Genomic DNA, 19,112 nt, shown 5'->3' with positions numbered 1-19,112 from the left:
GTCCATGCTATTCTCTTTCTTTAATAAGTTCCTCTTTGTTATGGAATTTTACAAATGAACTACAAATGTTTTGAAATCACAAACCAAGTAAGGCTAATGATGAGGCTAAAAGTGCTCAGTAATTCACTTTTTGCAGGATGGTTTTAAAACTGGATAGCTTTCAAGAGCTGAAATAACTTTCAGGGGCCGTACATGTTTTATCAAAATAGGTGGCCATGGGAGCTTGTGGGATTTAGGAGGGAGGAGAGTCACGCCAAAAACGCATGGCTTCAAAGGGGAAGCCAACCGAAAAAAGGTGCGTAAGGAGGGGGGTCACTTAATAACTACCATTAAGTGTATTGACAGCACCTATTTCAATGCAATAAAACTCTACCAGAATGCCTAAAAGAGTGTTTCTGAAGTTTTGAAAATTTGAATTCTCGTGGGGAAGCATGCCTTTGACCCCTTTGTTAACACGACTATCTCATGAAACCTCACCAAGTATCATTATTATCAGTATCTGCTTAATCCCATGCAAGATGGCAGTTGAGACTCATATCCCTGGTTGGCGGAAGTTTCAAAATGCAGTTTTATTTACTATCAGAATTTTATGCTTTATATACAACCTCGCGAGGTACGTAAAGGGTTGGGTACAGTATCTTAAGGGGTTCACTATCGTGAGGGCCTGGATGTACTATCGACGGACTGGGCCTGACTGTTCAGAGCGAGACTAGGGTAATCCAGAATTGATGTCAACCTTAAATTTGGCAATGGGTTGTTTTTAAAATGCCACCAACAGTTATTTCCGTAAATCGTATCGAATTGAAAGTGTCAAATAGTAGCCTAAGGTTAGCATGACAAATAGCTTCGGATGATAATAATGGAAAACGTGATTAACTTTTAAACCCAGATGATCATCATACTGCTTTCCATCAACTAGGACACTAGAATAGTTACTGCTCAGTTCCTGTTTTCACTCGGTCGACGTCGATACTATTTATATGTACTCACAAACTGACACCAAGGTAAATTAACAGCAGGAGGGATATAAACCCAGACCAGAATTCACGAGTTTTGGATATTAAGATAAAGAAACAATGAAATATTTAACAGAGGAAAAGTATTTGACAAATGTATTTAATTGCTATTTTATTGTACTTTACATCGCTCTCTATGGTAATATTTCATTTTGTGTGTACTAGCCAAAAACAAGTCGTATCTTACATAGATTTTTATTGCAGTTAGATTCAAATTATGACGAAAGAAACAATCGAATAATTGAAGCAAGATTTCGCAGCAATTTATTTAAAACTCACTAGCAAGTTTCTGATGTTATTCCAGAATTTTGAGGTCTCCAAATTTTGATGCCTTTCATGTCTTTGCGTCACGGATCGTCCCGGAATAGGTTTCATTTAGCTATGAAAGATAACTGTATTCGCCGTTGAAAATTTTTCGGTGCTATTTTTTGTTCACTTTAAAACGGTATATGTATATTTAAACTGTCTAATATTACGTTGATCAATGCGTCTCAGAAAAAGAAGACGATAACAATGCTTTAAACAGTAGTGGTTTTGCTTTCTATGTGCGCGAGTGCATGACAATACTAACAAAGCTCAGTGGTCTGCCTCGGTATTTTCCTTAATAGTATTCTTTATCCAGTCAGTGAATGGATACACCCTTGTGTAGTATCTATACTGGTCCTTTTGTGCACAACCCAAACCCCAACTGACGAGTCCAGTTGCCACCCATCTGTAGTCCTCTCCTCTTTTTCCTTCTCGAACAAAAGCTCCACCACTGTCACCATGACAAGTATCGTTTCCACCTTTTCCATCTCCGGCACAAAACGTCACGGTAGAGTTAATAGCAATTGCGGCTCTCTTTGCACATAGTTGGTCACTTTGAATTGTGTAAGCAGAGTATTGAAGACGTGTTGAGTATCTGTTTTCAGGCTCGGGGTACTCACCAGGTTTCAAGGCTTGTGTTACACCCCACCCAGTTGCAAAACCGTATTTCGTGGGGATTGCCAAATCGCCTTCATCCTTTTCTGGAAGACACAGAGTTCGTACAAAAGGGCTGAGTTCCACTTTGTCTTTGAGTTTGATGAGAGCAATGTCATTCACGAATTTACGATCCTCGTAATCTGGGTGGACAAAGAACTTCTCTGGGTGAATGTCCTGTTGAGATCGTTCATCCCTCTTTAAGTTGTGGTCACCGGCTTTTACCAGGTATCTAGAGAAAAGATAATATGTATACTTATTGACTGAGTGGAAGCGCCAAACCGCAAAATATTTGTAGTGGCATGCACAAGGGCAAGACTAACAGAACGATGTCCTGACCGAAAGGCAAATATTTTCCAGTCCAGTCAGACTTATCTGAGTCAATAAGCGTTTTATTATATTGCAACAGCTGTTTTTATCTTAAGTTTTTTTTTTTTCGTAGACGTATTAGGTCTTCAGTACTTTCGCAAGCATTTTGAATAGCGAATGGTATCACTATTTTCATTTGACAAACCTAATGAAGTATGTCTGGACCCCCAAGAACACTCACAAAGTGTTAATAGGTCTATAACATTACATCCCAATCTTCAGCTAAATTCCTTGGAATCCTCAAGGAAGACTGCAAATGCTGTAATAAGCTTGTAGCTTAGATAGCCAAGTTAATCAAATATAAATAATGGTCAATCGGACAGAAGGAAGGACAAACGAGCAGATGGACAAAAATACAAAGATAGCGAATGACGTGTACTAGGATTAACAAAATGGAAAAGCGGTTAGCGCACTTACTCTCCAGTGCTACCACTGAATTGATATTTCCCAAATATCGGATCAAAATGGTAAAAACAACTAGCTGCAGTCAGAATCCAGCGTCGAGATATCAGAGCACCACCACAAATAAGCTGGACTCCTAGGGGAAATAAAACGATAAAACAAACAAAAAGATAAAAAATTATATCTCAAAAGATACGAAATAAGTTTTCAATACAGTTAATAAGCTTGCAAATGCTGTTCTTTTACGAAACAGCTGTAGTAACGTATTCTGTTTGTCGTATATGGAACAAAATAATTGTGAACACCGACATTCTAGCTTACAGGCTATTTAAACTCCATTAAAAGACGGCCTGAAGGCGGAAAATGGGACCTTCAGGACCGTCTGTAAAACACCCGTTCACCTTTAGATTGTCTATTCATTGACATTAACGAAAAATGATGAATTCTCGTTTGAAGCTACAGGTTTATTAATATAGGACGTCATCTTTCCATAGTCCCAACAAACGAAAACAACAACATCTGATTTCAATTTACCTTCATCGTTATTTTTGTACAGTCCAATCTGCCAGGGCCACCATCCTCCTTTAGAGTTTTTACCTCCAACCATTCGAGCCCTAAATTCTACTGGACTCACGCCACAAGGAGAATAATCTATAAAAATACAACAGAAGTTTCAAAATCAAATCAACATTTAGAGTCAATTGGAGATATCACATTGAGAAATATGTTACGGAGTGTAATTTTGAAAATCTATTTTTCAGTATTATTGAGAGGGGCATGGTGCATGGTGACCTAAAGGTATGCATGCCGCACTGTCATTTAAAACCAATGCCATTTCACCTACCAATATATATCTGTACTACTCTCCGAACGGCCTCTTGGAGTTTTCTGTACTTTCTAACAGAGATCACGTGATTATGGTCTTGATTAGCCGAAGCTATGCTCATTAGTGCACGTGTATTCACTTTTCTTCCAATACCTTCAAGAACAGCAAAACAATAACAAAGAAATGATAGTTCACTTTGGTACGAATTAAGGGCTCTAAAATGCACCTAAACTCGGGAAAAAGCAAAGGCGGGTCATTTAAAATTAGCGAAAAGTATAATCAGGGTGCGTTTCTTTGGGGAAATGCCAGATTGGATTCTTAAATCCAAAACGGACTTTGCATTTCTTTACCAGACGGCCTAATCCAAGATCATTCGGATCAACACATGATGATGCAGCATGATCCGAGGGATCTTTGATTAATCTATTCAGTAAAGAAACGCGAAGTCCGTTTTTCAATTTCAGAATCCAATCTTGAATTTTCTCAAAGAAACGCTCTCTTAATAGCTACTGATGACAATGTCCGATTTGTAGAGATTTACAGAGGGTAGAAAAACCAGTTGTTAATTGTAATTTTAATTGATTTTCTCTAACTGTAAGCAGAAGAACAATGCAAAGTAAACCCCCCCCCCCCCACCAAAAAAAAACTTTATTTTATCCCTTTCTTCTAGATATACAAAAACTTGCTTACTAAATCGCTCTGAATAAATGGTCAGCGCTGTGGTGTATTTTGTACTCCCGCCTTAAAATCTTTAATCTTTAATCATTATTATTTTATACACAGTAAAAATTCATCAGGTACAATAAATTCCGATAAAATGTCTAATATCCTAAACCTAACATTATAATCCTAATATTATATTAACTTACAACAATATTCTACTAATAAACCTGATTTCCATGAATGCCGTGTGTTTAAAAATTATGATGGAGAAAGCGTTAAATTGATTTAGTGAACCAAACTCTCTAATGTTACAGGGTAGGCTGTTCCAAAGGGTTGCGCCGCTGTAACTAAAACTATTCGACGTCAATAGCCTCCTTACGTCAGATCTACGCGCGCTTGGATTGGGTCCGCCATATGCTCGATGTAGTGTTGTATTTGTTGTGTTCATCACTTAATAAGTCCAGACTGAGTACCCATGTACTACACATTGATTTAATTGGCTACAAGTAAACCTTCAGCAAAAACTGCAAAATAGCTTAAAACAAAATTTGGCGGGCATTAATTAAAAATCATATTTAGAAATAAAAACAAATTGCTGCGGCGGTAGCGCTTTGAATTGAATTGCATCCGATTAAGTTCACAAAAAAGGGCTAAAAGGTATTTTTATGAACTTAATCCAATGCAATTAATTATAACAGTTCACCAACAGTTCAACCTTACCAATCGCGTAAACTTCAAAGTGTTTATTATCGCGAAGATACATTGCTTCTCTTCGTACGGATCCACTGAGGTCCAATCCGTCTGTGATAAGCATCATCACCCGATGGCTATCATAACGAGAATTGGGTGACACTTTATTCCTGACAAGTTTAAAAGGACGAATGTACGAAGAAACCCAACCCACGAACATTATATTGTCAATAGCCTTGATAGCTTTCTCTATAGTATCCGCTTTACTGTCTCCTAAGTTGAATTCCAACTTAGCTTCAGTCACAGCTGCTACTTGTGTTCTGGCCGCCCTGAAAAAGAAGTAGAGTTTAACTCAGTGTATGCATACTTTCGTGATAACACCACGGGAGAGGATCCGGGTAAAATATTGAATTGCTGTTGCATGATGGAATATCTGTTAGCTCAAAGCTTTATTTTTTATTAATTTATCAATTTTTGGTAGAATTTGCCCACTTACACATTCATTCTTGAACTCTAACAATCACGTTCCCCAAAAGGCAGTTTCAAAATGCACAGACAGTTCTGAAACAGTTAAAATGGCACAAATCTCTGATACCTTTTACTTGCCCCGATGATTGTAAGAAGTTCTTTCGCAAACTCCAAACTTGTCTGAAAATAGAATTTGTTCACACTGACGGAAGCATCAAAAAGAAACACTAGATCCAGTCCACAATCTTCGTTTAAGTTGATCCCTTGTCTTCTTTGTTGCCTAGTAGTTTCACTACTGCATTGGTTTTTAGGCTTGTCTGTAAAAAGAGAAATTTTATTTTATTTTATTTTATTTTATTTTATTTTATTTTATTTTATTTTATTTTATTTTATTTTATTTTTTTAAAAGAGGAAAGCGAGAATACAATGAGAAATCAAAAATACAATTCGAAAAGCTCAACCTCAGAACCAACTGTATTTCATTTACAGATGCAGTAAAAAAGACGTCTGCTAAATTACTTTCCGAGTTCCTTATGGCAACTTTATGTATTTTTTAAGTATTCTCTTAGCACGATATCAGATATGGCTCGCTAAAACAAAAGATGATCATCCAAATCTTACGCATTTCATATCCACACTAAAATCACAATATGAAATAGAACAAAAAGTGGAAGCACAAAGAAATGGAAACCTCTAACAGGATATATGAGGATTTAATTAATATTTTAGATCACATTTTCTATACCTATCGGTATCTATCTCCTACCCATTAGTCTATATTTCTAATCTCCTGTAAGATACATAACTAATTTTACTTTTAATGTACCACATGCCTTTGGTCTGTTTTTTTATGTTTCAATAGTACAACCTCAAGCTGTAATGACAACTATCTATTTTTCTTCTTTTTTTCTTTGCCCCTAGTCGTCACTGTATTTGTTAGTAGTGTAAGTCATGTAACTGTATTGTAAGTCGTTTAGATATTCTAATTTAAATCATAGTGTAAATAATTAGAGCAATATAATGTAAATAGAGCTAGTGCTGTGAGTATGCATTGTTCTCCCTTGTGTTATTGCAAGTAAAAAAAAAAAACCTTTAAGTATTTTAGGTATCATATTTTCTCGACTAAACGTTACGGAGGACGGTTTTTTCACTCATCTTTTGTTCGTTGTTGTTCTTTATTTTCTGTTTTTGTTGTTCTTTTTGGTTCTGTTTTATGACAGCATTATTGCATTAGTGGTACTCACTATTTGCTGGTTCTTTCTTTTCATTCATAGTTTTCCTAATCCAGTCAAGGAATGGATGAATCCTGGTGTAGTATCCATACTGATCCTTTTGTGCGCAGCCATTTCCCCAGCTGACAACACCAATCACCACCCATTTAGAATCTGACAAACTGGAACTGACATCCCGAACAAACGCTCCTCCACTATCTCCCGAACAGGCGTCTTCTCCTCCTCTTCCGTCCCCGGCGCAAAACGCTGTCGTTGTGTTAAATTGAATACCCGATTTATTTATACAAAGCTGGTCGCTTTGAATTGGAAAAGAAGCGTGACGAAGGACCTTGGATATCTCACTTAACTGGGTGTATTCGCCGCGACGTAAGGCTCGTGTCACTCCCCATCCAGCCACAGTGCCTCTTGTTTTGGGAATTGCCAAATCTCCTTCGTCCTTTTCTGGAAGACAAACTGTTCGAACAAACTTGCTAAGTTCCACTTCCTGGCTGAGTTTTACTAGGGCTATATCACCATCAAAAAATGGCAAACCATTCGGTTTAAATCGTGGGTGCACGAAAATCTTCTCGGGAACAATTTCTTGCTGCAAAGTTTCCTTCACCGACAAGTTGTGGTCGCCAGCTTTAATAAGGTAACTGAAAGGTAAATGAATGCGTTCATTTAACAAAAAACAATCTTCCGAGACACAGTGATAGCCTCTTGATATTAAATACGTGTTACACGGCAGATGTAACGGGGAGAGTAGCTCAAGAAAACTGCTTCACTTTTTCGGCAACTGGTTTATTGGAGGTGTTCTCTCTGCTGTAGCCAGCAATCAACTAACTAACTCGAGCCAAAACTAGCATTTAAGTTCGCTCGTCATGATTGCGTCCACACACTGAGCTGTGGTTGGTCGTAAATTGTTAAGAATGAATGAGAACACTGGAAACAGTAGCTTCTTTGATACCCAAGTACGTGCTTCGAACTCAAATTAGAAACTGAGGAAATAACGAGTTAAACCGTGGGTCTAAGAAAATCCAACCCAAAACTAAGTTATAGATTGTAGATTTTGGTACCGATCACAGCTCTGGCTGGACAAAATACCTTTTAACCTAAATTGAACGTGATCCTAATTTTATCAGCAGCAAGTGATAAACAAAAGCTATATTATGTAAAAGAGTAAATATTTCTGCAAAGGTAAGCTAAGCACTAACTACAATGTAGAACGTACCGTTGTTCGATGGTATCGGAAACGAGGACTTACTCCGTCCTTTGGTCATACGCTCACGTATTTAATCTTACAAACTTACACTATAAGCGAAACCCTAAACCTACTGAAATAATCACACAAGTTTCATTCTTATCAAGTAGAGTTAAAGGTCCATGTCGCTTTAACAAGGAAGAACCGAAAACTGCGTAGAAAACACTTTTACGCAGCTTGGTAAGGTGAAATAACGAACAAAAGTTGTTTATAACCATTCAGCGAAAAGTTAATTAAACTAGACTAGGTTTGAATTGCGGTTTAAAGGCCCATACGTAAGCAAATTTCCTGGCTTTACAAATCGACTGTGGGAAAGTTTGCTAATAGCAATTAGCTACGTGAGTGAGTTAAAGAGATAAGACGACTTTGTTCCTTGGTATTAGAAACTTCAACTAATATTAATTAACTCGATTAATATTAGTTAATTCAAACATTATTAATCACACACTTAAAGCTTGATAACGTACAAAAGTATGCTATAACATACGGATTGCATTCCTGTCTTTTTGATTAGCTCACACCAACTCAGGTTATTAGTAAATAGTTTTTGGCTTGCCTGTTTCCCGCAGTCAGGAAACAAATTTCTCTTATTATACGTTTACGCTTTTCATCCACACATAAACAGAATCTAGTTTGTGAAGGTGAATTAATCAACATGGCACGAGCGTGGGGCAAAGAAAAATTCTGAGTCCCAGACAGGAATCGAACCCATGACTTCCCGAACACTGGGCGGGCGCTCTATCCACTGAGCTACGAGAACTCATGGAGAGCAAGGTCATTTAACTGAGTTCATACATGACAGGTGTCCTGCATACTGCTATGATCAACGCTATCGAAGTCATCGTGAGTAGTGACAAGTTAATAAAGATGGTGAATTTTAAGCATAAAATTTGAAGCTTAAAATTTACCATCTTTATTAACTTATCAGAATCTAGTTTGTTCGCTAAGCTTCGCTTGATGTTGGAAATTAGGGCTGAACGACTTGCCAATGGGAAACTGTGCGAAAATAAAATACTCATATTTATTTACTTGTGAATGCGCAAGCAAGTGAATAAATTGTCATGCAGTTGCATCTTGCTTTGTCGCAATAAAACATCCAAATATTTCGAGTTCTCATGTCTTGCAGTTCGTGATTTCCATTCATTATTTTCCTTACTCGTGATTGACATCTTGGTTTTGATTTTTTATTCGTTGTCGTAATCTCTAATGTAGTCTTTAAATTTGATTTTTTTGTAATTCGACAGAAACGAGACTGAATTTCATAGAGGTGCGTCAATTCCGGCAGGTAACTCTTAAAGTTCCGGCCAAACGCACGAAGCATTTGTCGCAAAATGTTACACATACCCGCCTGGCCATGCTGCGAGTTGGATGTTGGATGGTACGTTACAACATCGGGTGGCAAAACGTGTCCGAACTTGACTCCCAAAATGAAAATAACCCAGAAATGTCTCTCTGAGCGTTAGCCCTGGGGAAAATAGACACGACAGAAAAAAAACCTTCTTTTCAAAACAGCGGGATTCGAGCCCACGACCTCGGGATTGGATCAGAGTTTAGATCACCGTAAGTAAAGCAACTCGACTCGAGGCAGCGTTAAGAGAAATCTCTTTGCTCTATGTAGTCTTTCTCCTCCATGGCTAACGCTCACAAATAAATTTGTGGGATATTTTACTGCACGTTAAATTACGGTAAAGTTAATCCTCAACTTTCCAATTTCGGATCATATCAATACTGCATGATTCAATATATTTGGATTTGTACTTAAAATATTTGCACTTACAGATTTGCATTCCCGGTGAACAGTCTCCGCGAATAGAAACAGTGGGCTGCGGTTAAAACCCACCGACGAGAAACAAGCGCACCACCACAATGAAACTGAGGAACTAAAAACACAACAAAACGTCTAATCGTGTAACTTAGTTAAGGCGAAAACTGCGAGGTTTTTTTTTTGTTGCTGTATTTTGTTTTATAAGTGTAAATTCTGGGAGAAACGTATGCTCGGAAAAATCCGAGTCCCAGTTGGGATTTGAACCCACGACCCTCCGTGATTTAGTCGGATGCTCTAAGCACTGAGCGACTGGAGACTCCATGGTGAGCAAGGGTCAAATTGTGGGTATCCACTGGAATCGCCTCGCGCGGCTACACAGCCACGTATTGACTCATATGGTAGGTAGGTAGGTAGGTAGGTAGGTAGGTAGGTAGGTAAGACTTTATTTTACGAGGGTAACATTTGACAGTATTAAAACTGATAACCTAATGGCCCTCAAAATTAAAATTTTAGAAAAAGAAAGAAATAGTACAATCGTAACAATATTAAAAATAATTAAAATAAAATAATTAAACCTACATACATCGTAAAATATTTATAAAATGCGATTATTTACAAATTTTAAAAAAAAATTTGCAGGAATAGTTTGCTAAGAATTTGATTATCTAAAATTATTTTAAAAAGGGAGCGCTTAAAATTTTTTACACTGGTACTCTGTTTGATGTCCACACTTAATTTGTTCCATTCTTTCGTGGCTCGCACAGCAAACGCTCGACCCCCTTCAGTAATTCTCTTAAATCGCGGGCACATTAAGTTTATATTACAAAAACGGGTTGATCTATTATGAGTGTCAGAGCACTAACACTAACAGCATCGTGCTGTCACATTAAGACATGTAGCACGTATGAACTCACTAACAGCATCGCGCTGTCACATCAAGACATTTAGAACATATATATATAAACTCACTAACAGCATCACGCTGTCACATTAAGGCATATCGATATGCGTCCAACCAACCTTTCAAGTGTACGTTTCTCCCAGAATTTACACTTAATATCATGTTGTTGTTGTTTCTCTGTTGTTTAACATTTTTATCGGTTTTTAGCGACTTTGATGACGCCTGTTTGACACTCCAAGTATATTCAAAAGAGGGTAGAGAGGGTAGAGGGTAGCAGGAGGGTAACAAAGGGTAGCAAAGAAGACTTCTCTACGAAATTAGACAACGATAAAAACAGCACAGAAAAATGATTCCTTTTTTCGCTGGCCTAGTTCGGTTTACTTACACCTGTAGCTGTAGCGGACAAACTCTGCCGTCTGTCTACCCTAAGTCTCTCGGCCAGTAAGGAAGATCCCTGACCCAGGTTTTTCCCTCTACATATTTATCTCCATTTGTATGTATTTACAATTAACACCAGCGTAACCATTCCTTATTTTTAACATTGGCTTAGTTTTTTATTCGTTCTTAGTTTCTCGCCATATATCCTATATCCGTGATGATTAAAGCGATGATCATTTCACCAACTCTACAAGAGTACGGAATGGGAACTTACCATTTTTGTTGATTCTGTAGATTGCAATCTGCCAAGGCCACATTCCTCTTTGGGAAATTGTTCCACCAACTATCCTGGCCCTAGCATATACTAAGCTCTGACCACAGGGAATTATCTCTGTAAGAAATAGATTTTAGCATAGCGGATGTTGTGAGTAAACGTACTTACATTATTAGCAAATGTTCAGTGAGAGTGTACTTTTTGCAAAATCTTAAACACTGATACAGGAAGTCGCCGCAGCTTTGTAATGGTTCCACCCTTAATCCAGTAATCCCTGACTCACCCGCATCCCCTCCTTTCTTAGCTTTAAACGCTTGCAAACAGTGCCAAACGGTGTTTAAAGGTGAAAAAGGCAGGAGCCTTGCTACGGAAGTGTCCGAAAATAATTTTAAACAACAACGTTTCGCGTGAAAAAAGCTTCATGAGGGTTCTCAGACAAATGAGAGGATATGACTAACCTTTACATCTAGGGGCCTCGGACCACTTTCCATCGTCACCACAGGTTCTCAATCTGGGTCCAATTAGCGTGTAGTCTTTTATACATTGGTATCTTAACTGGTCATTGAAATTAAAACTTGAGCCAACAACTTTGGAGTATGGAATGTCTTCTGGTTTACCACAAGGTTCTGATTTGGAGAACACAATGAAAAAAAAAACAAATACGAGTGCTGCATCAATATACTTTCCTGCAGTTTCTAATCTTTTATTATTATCCTGACTAAACGTGTTAGTATTTGGTGAAGGTAGCTTACAAGGTCTATGGATCAATGCATCGTTAGTGCTTCCTGTAGACCTAATCTCCTCACGAAAAGCACAAAAAAGTAAAGCCTGTTGAAATTCCTTGTTCTTGTAAGACTAGTTCAAAATCGTTGAATATTGTGAATGAAACATGGAATTTTAAGTTCTCATTTGAACTTACTTAAACACTTGGGTTCTACTCTTTCTCTCCACTTTCCTCCCTTACAAGTTCGCACTTTCTTGCCAACCAGCTTAAATCCTTCGTGGCAGAGATATCTCGCTTTAGACAGTCCAATGTTTATGGCGATCTTGGTGTTATTTGGCGGGTTTCTCAGCAGTCTCCGAAGTAGATCATTGCAACGTCCATCATTTCCTGCAACGAAGTTCGAATTATAACGCTGCCTTATCACATACCAGTGAATTTTATTCACTTTATTTTGTAATAGAACAGTGTCGTTTATAGACAAAATTCTGACCGAGTACCAGAAGCAGTTCGCATTTGAATCAGTCCAAGTCTAACAATCTGACGCCATCTCTTTTTTTTTAAAAAAAAAAAGGTCTATTTTCATCCGTCCAATCTTTATTCTGGAGAGCGTTTCTAAAAAGATGCGGTTTTGATTATTCTTTCCAGCTGATACAGCTGTAGGTGTGGTCGAAAGGCCAATCCCGAGAAAAAAACATACTTGTTTTCAAACAAATACGTGTGGACAAGGTTTTAGCTAAGGACTTTATCGCCTCATGTCCAGCTGCAAGTAATTTTCTAAGTTTTAAGTAAACTTCATTCATTTCATTTTAATCTTACTTGCGCCGTTAGAACTTTGAGGCAAGAATATCCACGTAACAGCAAATAAACACAACAGCACCTGGAAGGAAAACACGGGAAATATAAATAAATCTTTTGGGTACGAAGGGAAGAGCGGGAAGTCCATGTGAAAGGACTCCGTTGTACTGACTTGGCGAATTTTTGTGTGAGCTTGATACGATCATTCTTTGACTTCAATATTTCACGAAACTGACATCATTTACACAGGCGCAAATTTGTTATGTTTTCAAAATAACATGAAAATTTTTAAACTTTATTTTTTAAACTATTTTATCTATTTTATCGATATTTTTAATGTTATTTTTCCTTCGTTGATTAGTCTAAGATTAACATAGAGCAAAACTAATCCTATAGGACGCAGGGTTGGTGCTTACCACACTCTAACGTAAACAAACCAGAGGTCTTTTTAAGCTCAGCAATTTTAATTTGCCTCGATCATCTAGCTCATACGTGGAGATCGTTTTGTCGCCGTTCTGAACACTTCTTTCACAGTAACTTGTCTCTCGCTGATTGGTGGTAATATTTCGTCAGTAACCGAATTTTAATCATGATAAGGCACGTCACAAAGGATACTTTGACAGCTAAAAATGGTGACGTTTCGTCATCAACAACTTAAGCGAGACCAGAATCCTTGATTTGTACCCAAAACGACGAGAATCCCCGACCTTGGCGGGTTTCAAACATCAGCCGTCTAAGGCCGTTTTACAGTTGCTTGCAGCGTTTCAAGTTAGTTATTTTCGAGAGGTAGAAGGTATAAAAATTTTTCATTATAAGAAAGATACTTATTGTTCTTGCTTAGCGATTCAATTCAGGGAAAGTCTTTGTGAGTTCGAAAGCAATCGATATAAACGAATGATTAAAGGCTCCTGAGAATTTGTTTTTTAACACAAGAAACGGAAAGACAAACGCTACCGTTCGGTAAATGGTTTCTTGACGGAAAAAGAACAAACAATGAAGGCAAAAAGGAAACATAATCAATAATCACCAAAAGGGTTCGAACTTCCAATGCCTAGCATAGCGGGCCATGCAATGCTTATCACACTGCGCCACTTGTACATCAAATACCGTAGTGCGAAAATATTAATGATTTATTTACTTACCGCAGGCTCAAGTGTTTCGTTCAGTGTATACCTCACTTTTCACCAAACCAAAATAATCTTGCCGTTTTTGACTACAGCACAAGGAAGAGGGTGGTAAAGGGTATTTTCGTGACCCGTGATCGGCCCTTTTTATTTCCCGTGAAATGTGAAATAGCCATTTGTTTCCTCGTGAATCGTGATTTCAATAGTCGCCGTGAACCGTGATTTTCCAAAACGTTCTCTTTTATTTTCCGTGAAGCGTGAAATGCCAATGTTGTATTTTTCGTGAATTGTGAAAGGGCTGCTTTATTTTCCGTGAAACGTGATCTATACCCCCCCCCCCCCCCCCCCTTTACCACCTTCAAGGAAGACACGTACAGATACATGTAATGTAAAACGTGTAGGCAGGCCTGAGTAACAAACAGTGAACTTTTTCATTTTGCAAATATCACAACACAACCCTGAATGGAAAAAGGCTTTACGGGCTTGTTCGAAAGCTAGACTGCCCTCACATCACGAGTAGTTCCTTAATGAGCAATGCCTCATAACACCCTTTCATAAGTTATTTTCCAAGTTCAGTGGCTCATAGCCACTTTGATTCGGTCGAAATTGTCCTTGGCGTCGCCGTCGTATTTCGTTACCTCCCTAATCGTTAGGTCACGTCGCGTAGTTGAATTAAATAACAGCAGCAAACTCAGTTTTCCCGGCATGGAAATACTGCCTAACATTGTAAAAATTGCACATGGCGACGTCGTCCAAAGGAAACCACGGAAAACTACACTGAAACGGCGATTATATTGTCAAGTCAGCATTTATTATGAAATGTACAAGTGTTGTCTGTTGTGCGCTTGACTAGCTAGCAACTTTCAAGCCATTTCTATGGGATATTAAAAAAAAACTTTAAATGATTCGGCTTAAGAGAGACAACGGTCTCCTCCTAGATATTTGAAATGTTGCTTACCCTTAGTCTGCACAAAAGGAATAAGCCCAAAGGGAAGTCTTCTCACTCGTAGTGGCGACAGCGGTTAAGACCGAAAGACATACCTTACAACAAGCGGAGGACATCTTGGACAGCTTATCTGCATTAACTCTAAAGGTATTCCATCTATCAGACCTCATCCACTCCGCACCAGAGCTAGGTTTTAAGTTACCCGTCTTTAAAGTTCGATCGTTTCTAAAGTCGTCTAACTAAGCTGTCCAAATAATGTTGTCAAATTGCCAAGTGAAACAGTAACTGCACTGAATACGAACACGTAACGCTGAAAATGATCTGTATGAACTGGAGCTACAACGGAAAGAAAGGTCAAGTTCTTAGACGGTTACAAATGAAAAGCAATTCCTTGTCTTCCTGTGTCTGAAACTGAACGAGTCCATGCTATTCTCTTTCTTTAATAAGTTCCTCTTTGTTATGGAATTTTACAAATGAACTACAAATGTTTTGAAATCACCAACCAAGTAAGGCTAATGATGAGGCTAAAAGTGCTCAGTAATTCACTTTTTGCAGGATGGTTTTAAAACTGGATAGCTTTCAGGAGCTGAAATAACTTTCAGGGGCCGTACATGTTTTATCAAAATAGGTGGCCATGGGAGCTTGTGGGATTTAGGAGGGAGGAGAGTCACGCCAAAAACGCATGGCTTCAAAGGGGAAGCCAACCGAAAAAAGGTGCGTAAGGAGGGGGGGTCACTTAATAACTACCATTAAGTGTATTGACAGCACCTATTTCAATGCAATAAAACTCTACCAGAATGCCTAAAAGAGCGTTTCTGAAGTTTTGAAAATTTGAATTCTCGTGAGGGAGCATGTCTTTGACCCCTTTGTTAACGCGACCATCTCATGAAACCTCACCAAGTATCATTATTATCAGTATCTGCTTAATTCCATGCAAGATGGCAGTGGAGACTCACATCCCTGGTTGGCGGAAGTTTCAAAATGCAATTTTATTTACTATCAGACTTTTATTCTTTATACAACCTCGCGAGGTACGTCAAGGGTTGGGTACAGTATCTTAAGGGGTTCACTATCGCAAGGGCTTGGATGTACTATCGACGGACTGGGCCTGACTGTTTAGAGCGAGACTAGGGTAATCCAGAATTGATGTCAACCTTAAATTTGGCAATGGGTTGTTTTTAAAATGCCGCCAACAGTCATTTCCGTAAATCGTATCGATTTGAAAGTGTCAAATAGTAGCCTAAGGTTAGCATGACAAATAGCTTTGGATAATAATAATGAAAAACGTGATTAACTTTTAAACCCAGATGATCATCATGCGGCTTTCCATCAACTAGGACACGCACTTGAATAGTTACTACTCAGTTCCTGTTTTCACTCGATCGACGTCGATACTATTTATGTGTACTGACAAACTGATACCAAGGTAAATTAACAGCAGGAGGGATTTAAACCCAGACCAGAAATGACGAGTTTTGGATATTGAGATGAAGAAAAATGAAATATTTAACAGAGAAAAAGTATTTCACAAATGCATTTAATTGCTATTTTATTGTACTTTACATCGCTCTCTATGGTAATATTTCATTTTGTGTGCACTAGCCAAAAACAAGTCGTATCTTACATAGATTTTTATTGCAGTTAGATTCAAATTATGACGAAAGAAACAATCGAATAATTGAAGCAAGATTTCGCAGTAATTATTTAAAACTCACTAGCAAGTTTCTGATGTTACTCCAGAATTTTGAGGTCTCCAAATTTTGATGCCTTTCATGTCTTTGCGTCACGCATCGTCCTGGAATAGGTTTCATTTGGCGATGAAAGATAACTGTACTCGCCGTTGAAAATTTTTTGGTGGTACTTTTTGTTCACTTTAAAACTGTATATGTATATTTAAACTGTCTAATATTACGTTGATCAATGCATTTCAGAAAAAGAAGACGATAACAATGCTTTAAACAGTAGTGGTTTTGCTTTCTATGTGCGCGAATGCATGACAATACTAACAAAGCTCAGTGGTCTGCCTCGGTATTTTCCTTAATAGTATTCTTTATCCAATCAGTGAATGGATACACCCTCGTGTAGTACCCATACTGGTCCTTTTGTGCACAACCCAAACCCCAGCTGACGAGTCCAGTTGCCACCCATCTGTAGTCCTCTCCTCTTTTTCCTTCTCGAACAAAAGCTCCACCACTGTCACCATGACATGTATCGTTTCCACCTTTTCCATCTCCGGCACAAAACGCCACGGTAGAGTTAACAGCAATTGCGGCTCTCCTTGCACATAGTTGGTCACTTTGAATTGTGTAAGCAGAGTATTGAAGACGTGTTGAGTATCTGTTTTCAGGCTCGGGGTCCTCACCAGGTTTCAAGGCTTGTGTTACACCCCACCCAGTTGCAAAACCGTATTTCGTGGGGATTGCCAAATCGCCTTCATCCTTTTCTGGAAGACACAGAGTTCGCACAAAAGGGCTGAGTTCCACTTTGTCTTTGAGTTTGATGAGAGCAATGTCATTCACGTATTTAAGATCATGCACGTAATCTTGGTGAACAAAGAACTTCTCTGGGTGAATGTCCTGTTGAGATCGTTCATCCCTATTTAAGTTGTGGTCACCGGCTTTTACCAGGTATCTAGAGAAAAGATAATATGTATACTTATTGACTGAGTGGGAGCGCCAAACCGCATAATATTTGTAGTGGCATGCACAAGGGCAAGACTAACAGACCGATGTCCTGACGGAAAGGCAAATATTTTCCAGTCCAGCCAGACTTATCTGAGTCAATAAGCGTTTCATCATGTGGCAACAGATGTTTTTATCTTTTTTTTCGTAGACGCACTGGGTCTTCAGTACTTTCGCAAGCATTTTGAAAAGCGAATGGTATCATTATTTTCATTTGACAAACCTAATGAAGTGCATCTGAACCCCCAAGAACACTCGCAAAGTGTTAATTAGTCTATAAAATTACATCCCAATCTTTAGCTAAATTCCTTGGAATCCTCAAGGAAGACTGCAAATGCTAAAATAAGCTTGTAGCTTAGATAGCCAAGTTAATCAAATATAAATAATGGTCAATCGGACAGAAGGAAGGACAAACGAGCGGATGGACAAAAAGACAAAGATAGAGAATGACGTGTATTAGGATTAACGAAAAGAAAAAGCAGTTAGCTCACTTACTCTCCAGTGTCTCCGCTGAATCGATATCTCTGAAATATCGGATTCCAGTGGTAAAAACAATGGGCTGCAGTCAGAATCCAGCGACGAGATATCAGAGCACCACCACAAATAAGCTGTAGTCCTGGAGGAATTAAAACCATAGAGCAAACAAGAGGATAAAAGAAATGTATCCAATCTCAAAAGATGAAGAAGAGTTTTTACAAATTCTGCTCTTTCACGAAACAGTTAATTGCGCATTCTGTTTGTCGTATGTGGAACAAAATAATTGTGAACACGTACATTTTTACTTGCAGGTTATTTAAACTTCCGTTAAAAAGGCGGCCTGAAGGTGGAAAATGGGGCCTTCAGAGCCCTCTGTAAAAAAATCGCTGACGTTTGAATTGTCTATGATGAATTCTCAGGTGAAGCTACAGGTGTATTCAAATAGGACGTCATCTTTCCATATTCCCAGCAAACGAAAACAACAAAATCTGATTTCAATTTACCTTCATCGTTATTTTTGTATAGTCCAATCTGCCAGGGCCACCATCCTCTTTTAGAGTTTTTACCTCCAACCATTCGAGCTCTAAATTCTACTGGACTCACACCACAAGGAGAATAATCTATAAAAATGCAACAAAAGTTTGAAAATAGAAATGAATTAGTCCCAACTTTTCAGTTTAATGACCTCAAGCCTCAACTAAAATGTTTGGTACTTCGAATAAATTTTAAATTGAACATTCATTCCAAAAGGAAATTTCGAGGCAAAATAAAAAACAATGGAAGACAAGCTATTTGACGTACCTATCTTTATGTACACCGCTTTCTTGATGGCTTCCTGCAAAGTTTTATATTTTTTGACGGAGATCACGTGGTCGTCGTTTTCGTCAGCAGACGCAATGCCCATCAGTTCACGAATGCGAACCTTTTTTCCAACACCTTGAACAACGTGAATGGATATTAAATTAACATTTAAACTACAAAAAATGCCTCTGGTACTTTTAAACAAATTTATGGTTTCTTCCTTCTTAACTGACTTAGGCTCAAAATTAAACAAATAGTTCAACGAGTGTTCATTGCAAGCCTAAGAGTCAATAACTGCTTAAATAACGTCATGTTGAATAAATTGTACGAGAGCCGACTGTTGTAATGTTTGGACCTGTGGGGACTCCCCCCTAGTTGAC

The 19,112-nt window shown here is 38.3% G+C and overlaps 1 protein-coding gene across 1 annotated transcript in view; it reads right to left on the bottom strand.

Moving 5' to 3' along the window:
- Positions 1-1,100: 1,100 nt before the first annotated feature.
- LOC110064576 (uncharacterized) overlaps positions 1,101-19,112 on the bottom strand; it is a 28,380-nt gene continuing 10,368 nt past the window's right edge. Inside the window, exons 11-27 of the mRNA XM_089275260.1 lie at positions 18,733-18,867; positions 18,435-18,551; positions 17,950-18,070; positions 16,789-17,404; positions 14,869-15,012; positions 12,725-12,785; positions 12,104-12,295; positions 11,643-11,810; positions 11,185-11,301; positions 9,644-9,746; positions 6,639-7,261; positions 5,522-5,711; positions 4,957-5,255; positions 3,592-3,726; positions 3,282-3,398; positions 2,763-2,883; positions 1,101-2,208 (exon numbers count right to left, since the gene is read on the bottom strand). Coding sequence (XP_089131386.1) covers positions 1,593-2,208; positions 2,763-2,883; positions 3,282-3,398; positions 3,592-3,726; positions 4,957-5,255; positions 5,522-5,711; positions 6,639-7,261; positions 9,644-9,746; positions 11,185-11,301; positions 11,643-11,810; positions 12,104-12,295; positions 12,725-12,785; positions 14,869-15,012; positions 16,789-17,404; positions 17,950-18,070; positions 18,435-18,551; positions 18,733-18,867 — 3,875 coding nt within the window. The 3' untranslated portion in view covers positions 1,101-1,592. The remainder of the gene's footprint in view (positions 2,209-2,762; positions 2,884-3,281; positions 3,399-3,591; positions 3,727-4,956; positions 5,256-5,521; positions 5,712-6,638; positions 7,262-9,643; positions 9,747-11,184; positions 11,302-11,642; positions 11,811-12,103; positions 12,296-12,724; positions 12,786-14,868; positions 15,013-16,788; positions 17,405-17,949; positions 18,071-18,434; positions 18,552-18,732; positions 18,868-19,112) is intronic.

The sequence above is a fragment of the Orbicella faveolata genome, unplaced genomic scaffold, assembly GCF_042242905.1.
Source record: "Orbicella faveolata isolate gen_17 unplaced genomic scaffold, um_ofav_v1 contig_36, whole genome shotgun sequence".
NCBI classification, from domain to species: Eukaryota; Metazoa; Cnidaria; class Anthozoa; order Scleractinia; family Merulinidae; genus Orbicella; species Orbicella faveolata.
This window is presented reverse-complemented; position numbering and strand designations above follow the sequence as displayed.